General features: G+C 42.6%; 1 protein-coding gene across 1 annotated transcript; it reads right to left on the bottom strand.

The window, feature by feature from the left end:
• Positions 1-251: 251 nt before the first annotated feature.
• Positions 252-5,770, bottom strand: LOC115173706 (septin-10). Its single transcript, XM_029732034.1, has 10 exons — positions 5,635-5,770; positions 4,978-5,086; positions 4,649-4,844; positions 4,362-4,548; positions 3,116-3,277; positions 2,621-2,717; positions 2,367-2,535; positions 2,130-2,262; positions 1,815-1,993; positions 252-1,634 (listed from the first exon to the last, which is right to left on the bottom strand). The coding sequence occupies exons 1-10, from the start codon at positions 5,662-5,664 to the stop codon at positions 1,619-1,621; spliced, it is 1,278 nt and encodes a 425-aa protein (XP_029587894.1). The 5' UTR covers positions 5,665-5,770; the 3' UTR covers positions 252-1,618.
• Positions 5,771-6,929: the final 1,159 nt, after the last annotated feature.

Here is a 6,929-nt window from a genome sequence, read left to right on the forward strand (position 1 = left end):
TGATTTTTTATTTATTTTTATGACCGGATTGTGTCAGGGTCGGGTAGGAATTTAACGGATTCAATTCGGTTCGGATCTCAATTTTGGTAAGTGAGAAGACCGCTAGATCAGGGTGTCAGGAGAGAGTAAATAAAATGGCATCAAGAAAAGAAAAAGCACTACAGATACTGTATCACCTCAGTCAGTACTACAGCAGAAAACACCTTTTAAGTAGCCTAGACATCAACAAAAGAAAAAGAGGCAGAGTTTTATTAACTGCTTTTATATAAATAATGAGAAATACTGCTGGAAAAATGTATAATACTGCAGGTCAGTTTCTCTAGACAATTTATTTAAAACTGAGAACAAAATTGCACACAATGCATAGGACACTGGTTTAAAAGATAACTTATGAAAAATACAATTGTTATAGATATTAAAATCTTTCCCCAATAAATGCATGCCAAATGAGTGAAGGGACAGTGGAATGGAGAGGAGTCTGACTGGGGTAGTTAAAACATGTAAACATGACATCACTTGTGTAAACAGTACCCTGATCTGCGCTGGTCTATAGTGAGTCCATATAAATATCACATGTAAGGCACACGAAGACTTTAAACACTCAAGTGTTTCAGTTTGGCATAGCATTATGTTTCACTGGAATGTAATCATTGGTTAAACTCTCCCTAAGAAGGAAAATGAATATACCTAACGAGTGTAAATTTACAGAAATCCCATCCAATTAGTAAATAAATTACAACCCAATGAATCCTTTTTTACTAATAAATGGTAGTGAAACAGTCAGTAAAGTGTAAAGCAAGTAAAAAGGGAATTCATTGGGAAAACGGCAAGGCTACTGGTGCCCTATAGTGGCAGGGGTTAATAGAGGGAGATATAAAATACAGGGATATATAAAGCAACATGCCACTAAAAGGAAGTATAAAATAACAAACATTCAGATTTGTCATTAAACATCAAAGCAGTGTTTCCCCTACGTGCGTTTAGCAGCGGCACAATATTATTTTATATATATTTTTTTAAGATGTTTTACCATCCAGAAAACTGTTTTTAATATAAACTTAAACCACCAAAACTAGAATAGCAACAGCTATAAGCAATATTTTTTTCTCGATAAGATCTTTGAGAACTAACACTCAAAATAAACTTGACGGTCAGGGAGAATGTAAAATTCCATGTCATGGGTCACCAATTGATTTTGTTAGAAGGTTTGAGTCACTCAGATCATAAAAATGGCATAAGCCATAGCAAAATGTGTAGAATTGCAGGAAATTAAGTTTAAAACAGCAACATTGTCTGATGCCAAGAGGGCCTCTAAAACCACGCCATTGGCCACACCCCTGAATAACTTTGCCACCGCTGCTGAAAGAAATCATAGGAGAAACACTGAAGCAAACCGAACAGGAACAACACGTGAGCCTCATAACTTACATCTGAAGACTGATGTCTTATGGGCTGTTGACAGTACAGTCAGTTTTAAATGTTTTTTTTAGAAAGTAAGAAATTTGAAGTTAGCAGGCTCTGTGAAATTACTTTCTATTTAGTGCCAGAATCTAGCCAACAAGGGCAGAATAGAGGACTAGATGCCAGTGGTTGTTTTTGATCCAAGTCGCGCTGATCTTCACATGAACCCAGAGCTGAAAGTGGGGGACAATAAGAGAAGAGAGCTGGACAATCATGTGTTAGGAACTGCCCTCAGTCACAGCACAAAGACTGATATCAAACATCTATAGAAAAACTCTAAACTTCTCAAATGGAGACATTAAAAAGGAGAACATTTAGAGTATGGCCTAGAGGTCAGAGGTACTGTAACTCACTTCTTGCGGTCCTTGTCCTTCTTCCCATTAGCATTAAGGTTCTTGGCCTGCAGTAGCTGGGCTGCAGCTCGTCTCTTACTGAAGGAACTTTGTTCCTCCTCTAGAACTCGTCTCTTCTCCTCCAACGCACCCCTCTCCTCGGCATGCAACTGCTTCAGCTGCTCAAACCTTCCCTGCAGCTACTCACACAGCAGCAAAAAGGTTAGAGTTACAATGCATACCTTCACATAAAACACATGTTCTGCTAAGTTTGTAATATATTTGTATTTGTGAATGTGGTGTGTTACTGTAGGTGTGTGTGCATGTGACGTGTACCCCTCTCTCAGCATCTTTGAGTTCAGCCTCCTTCTCTTTGACTCTCTGGACAAACAGCTGTCTCATCTCCTCCTCTCGCCGCTGAAGTTCCCCCAGAAACTCTGTACGCTTTGTTTCATATGTCTGCTGCAGGCTGTGCACACATTTCAAAGGTCATGCACACTTCAATTTCACTAGTGCCAGAGTCAATGTGTGTGTATCGTACACAACAGGTTTGATTTCAGTGTGTGTGTGTACCTGACAGGTTTGCTCTCAGGGTCTGTGTCTCTGAAGCCTATCTCCTCTAGCTTGCAGCGGCGGTACAGTTCATAGTGACGTGTGTGAGTCTGCTCTCTCAGGTCCTCCATGTTCACACAGATCAGCATTTCACGCAGTTTCACAAAGTCACAGTGACTCTCGTTCTCCACTGAAACACAATCAGCACAACAGTGGATTTGTCCAATCTTCTTCTCCTGCCCCACAGAGTGACCCAAACACACTCTCGCTCTTACCTTGCACTACGCCCCAGGGGTACTGGCGAGCCTTCACCATTTTGTTCCCCACCATCATCTCCTCTGTACTACCCACTACAGCAAACGGCAGGTGGCCCTGCACACACAGACACACATACTTCCAGTTGAGGAATTGTCCCAAATCAGGATAGGGTATGCGAGCATTGTTTTAATTCAAATCCATTTTTGACTCGCTGAGCTATCCACGTGTGACATGCATGTGCAGTTTGAAGCCTGGCTTGAATTAGCGGCAGGCGTTTGATCAATACCCACCTTTGTGACATGGATGAAGCCTTAGTTAGAATGTGAAGCCAACTGAAGCTAGCTAGTTTTAGACAATCCTGCATATCTCTAGCTGGCTTGGTGACATAGCCCTGAGATGTAGACTGCACATTACAGACACTAAGATACATATGTGAATACCTTCTTTGAGACGCTCTGTCAACAATAACTACATAAACATGTGCAGCAGCAGATGCGTGTGCATGTACTTACATTCATGGTAGTGTTAACCTTGGCTACAGTCTCATCGTCCAGAGGGAACTGGTAGATCTGAACTCCGTTACTGACCAGCTCACTCATGATCTTGAGCTTAAACTTGTGCAGCTCACTCTTAGAGATGGTGTCCGCCTTGGCTATCACTGGGATGATGTTCACCTGGAACAAACACGCACATACACAGACAGAATTTGGTATTCCTGTGCAAATAAGGATGGTGAGAATTACACTATTTATTTTAGTACTGAAAGAAACCATTTAAGGCGCACATTCTACATGACATTAGCATGCTAGCTTGTCTACAAGGCCCATGCAACTCATTGTACTTTGCAAGCTGCAGACTCATGATTCGTAGTGTTATTGACAGAATCCCACCCAAAGGCCACCCAGCCAACACTAGCTTCTTGCCTACAACCCACACACACCACAGCTAAGTATATATTCTCTGTGCCTGGTACAAACACACTGTTCTCTGTCTCGCTCTGCATCAGTCCTCTACTTTTACTGTTCTCGCTCTCCCATCTTTTTCAGAGTCACTACATCTCTCTGTCCATACAGGACAAAGAAAGCTAGACAGCATTCCACAGAAAACAACACCATTCAGATGGTAATCACTGGGGTGGGCACACAGCTGAGCTCATTCCAGCTACTGTGAGTGACTAGACAGCACGCAGAGAAACTATAGACCACTCCAGAGTGGACACATCTAGGGTAACACTAAACTACGACACAGTCAGGCAGGGATAAATTCAGAAACCGCGCTATAGCGTGCTTGACTTCCAATTGAGCAGTCACCTGCAGCGATTACCCTGAATGTGATCTCCACAAACTCAGTAACATTGCCTTTAAAAGACGCATTGTGGTCCAATGTGGCTCAGTTGGTAGAGCATGGCGCTTGAGGACTGGTACAAAAATGTATGCACTCACTATTGTAAGTCGCTCTGGATAACTAAATAACATTTTTTTTTAAATCAGAAAAGTAAACGTATAAACATGAACAGATTGAATCCTGGCCTCAGTCATGTGCATTCACACACATCTTGTGAATGTACAACTACACACATTAGCACTCAGATTCGAGAAGCTAAAAAAATACCCTGACATCTAGAGCTTAATATCTCCTTCCTACAGTTGGTTCAGTGTTTGACTGCCACAAGGATCTGAGAGCTGTGACCTCAGTACAGTGATATGAGCAGGGTCAGTGACTATACTGGGTCAGTGACCAGAAGCCATTGACAGACACCTTGCTGTCTAGTTTCTTCATAGTGAGTAGGTCCAGGGACTTGAGGGAGTGTCCGGAGGGCGATATGAAGTAGAGACAGGCATGGAGCCGGGAGTCGTGGTAGTTGTGGAAGCTTCTCTTGATCTTCAGCTCCTCCTGGAGATAGGTCTCATACTGACGGTCAATATAGTCCACCACCGGCTGGTAGCTAGTAGGGAGAAACATAAGGTTACTATACACACACTTGCCCAGTTTGTTCAGCTAGTCTTAAAAGCTGACAGTGATGTGACACACACCCCTCTCCCTACCTGTCCTGTTTGTTCATCTGGTCTCCAAAGCCAACGGTGTTGACTACTGTGAGTCTGAGTTTGACATTACTCTCCTGCAGGTCGTATGTCTGGGCTCGCAGCTTCACCTGTGGCTCGAAGTGGGACGACTCACAGTTCTCAAAGTTAGTGTTGAACAGTGTGTCCATCAGGGTTGACTTACCAATACCAGTCTCACCTGGTGGGACACACACACACACACACACACACACACACACACACACACACACACACACACAGAGAGAGAGAGACGGAGTGTGAGAGGTAGCAAGGGGATAGGCCTGGTTGGAGAGAGACGGTTGTGGTCTTACCTATACAGAGGATGTTGAAACAGAAGCCTTGGCATGTGGACTTGTTGACCAGCTGGTCTGGAAGGCTGTCAAACCCAACATGGCCAGACAGAGAGAGGTGATGTGCTCCCTTATCGTGTCAGGAACACAACATAACACATCAGACACTCCCCCAGAGTAATGTCTGTTCAAACACCAAATATAAGCCTCTGAACCTCTTGTTTGTTGCTCTAGTGTAGTGAACAAGAAATGCCATTTGAAACGTAGCAAAATATAATCATTTGAAAGCAGCTGACGTTAAATCATGGCATTATTTTGAGTCAAATTTGATCTCAAGACACAGCTCGCAAAACATCGATATCTAAAGTTACCTACTTAACGTTACAGTATCTAACGACAGCTTAACGAAGCTAAACTTTCAGACAGTGCCGGCTATGAATATAGCGGAGGAGGCTACAACGTTACTAACGTTTGCTAACACGACAACTTAACTTTCGGAAAGCACAGCTGGTTACTTTAAAAAGCAAGCTAGTTAGAATTAGCAAGGGACACTCCGTGGCATGTCTAACTCGACTCAAACGTCCCAAACTTGTTCGTTATGTTCTGTAAAGTTTCTATTCAGATAGCTAACTCTAAATACTAGGGAATACACACACAAAAAACTACTTTATGACGTACCAGTTGCCGAGCAACATCAGAGGAAGACATAGTTTGGATATATATTTTTTGAATGAAATGTCAAAACAAAGTAGATGTCATAAACGGCTGAGACTCTTTAAAAAAAAATACTTATGGCTAGCTTCTTCTTCAGTGGGGTTTATAGGCGGTTGGCATCCAACGTTATGCTGCATTAACGCCGCCTACTGTACTGGAGTGTGCGCCAGAGACAGGGAGGAAATTCGACCTGCCTACCCCGTTTTTAGAAAAATAAAACATATTTGATTCTAATGATGACTCAGTATCCCCTTCTCCCTCATAATGGATCTCACTCCCTCTCTCGGCTCTCATACTGCCGGTCCTAGTGGAAAAAAGTTATGCTCCCTTTACTTTCAATGGATTTTTCCACAAAAGGTGGGTAAACTTGTGCTAAATAAAAAATTTGGGTAAACTGCGATTACTTGCGTTTACCCTACACCACTGATCAGTACATGTTCCGGTCACTGTTCCGTGGCAGTAATCACACCTTCCTGTTGGATGCTTTCCTATCATTTTTTATGTTTTATTCAGCAGGCTGTGTCCCACCCTTAGCCTTGTAAAGATGGTCTCCTCTCTTCTTGCCGTCCTCCCCTCCCACTCTTTCCTCTGTACTTGTGATAGATACCTGCCCTTTGTGTCTCTGTTCCACCTCTCCTGCCATCTCAACACTACTACTCCCATATCAGTCCTGTAAGAGCTGCCTTGTTCATTGGCAATCCCACATCCTTTATCCTGAGGGCCTTTTTAGCAATCCCATTTACTTCCTCATTCCTTTCCACTAGCAATACACATACTCCACCCATCTGAAGATCTGTAGCTGCGTCCAATAGAGCAGCATAGTAGAGGTGTTGTAATACCTATAAAACCTTGCAGTCAAACAGGGAAATGGTTCCAATTGTTTTTCCATCATTCATTATTCCCATAGGGGATTTTAGAAACACTTAAAATAAGGGTTGTGTTTCGTATAGGCTTACCCTGGCGTCACGTTTAATAACCATGTAAATCTCTCTCGGACAATCTTTCGGCTCTATTTACTCTCAGATTCGAAAATGCTAATTAGCATCAGTAGAGGTCACGCAAAACTACAAATCCCTGCAAGCTCCTGCACCTCATCTCTAGCTGATACCTTTGCTAACAGGTATTGTATCAATTTTAAACCTGCACAATACAGTTCACAGAATTGTCCATTTAAAGAAATGTAGCCTGCAGTACTCCTCAATGCCATTGGATGAATCCCAGAACATATTCCAGTCTGTGCTAGCAAAACAGTCCTGTAG

This window comes from Salmo trutta, chromosome 34, assembly GCF_901001165.1.
Source record: "Salmo trutta chromosome 34, fSalTru1.1, whole genome shotgun sequence".
Lineage (NCBI taxonomy): Eukaryota > Metazoa > Chordata > Actinopteri > Salmoniformes > Salmonidae > Salmo > Salmo trutta.

What these genes read in the sequence shown, in the direction of transcription:
- LOC115173706 (XM_029732034.1), bottom strand. Translation starts at nt 5,664, where the DNA reads ATGTCTTCCTCTGATGTTGCTCGGCAACTG. An exon ending in AGGTTAACACTACCATGAAT is followed by an intron (nt 2,718 to 3,115) that starts GTAAGTACATGC and finishes CTGTGTGTGCAG; the next exon opens with GGCCACCTGCCGTTTGCTGT. An exon ending in CCTGAGAGCAAACCTGTCAG is followed by an intron (nt 2,263 to 2,366) that starts GTACACACACAC and finishes ATGTGTGCACAG; the next exon opens with CCTGCAGCAGACATATGAAA.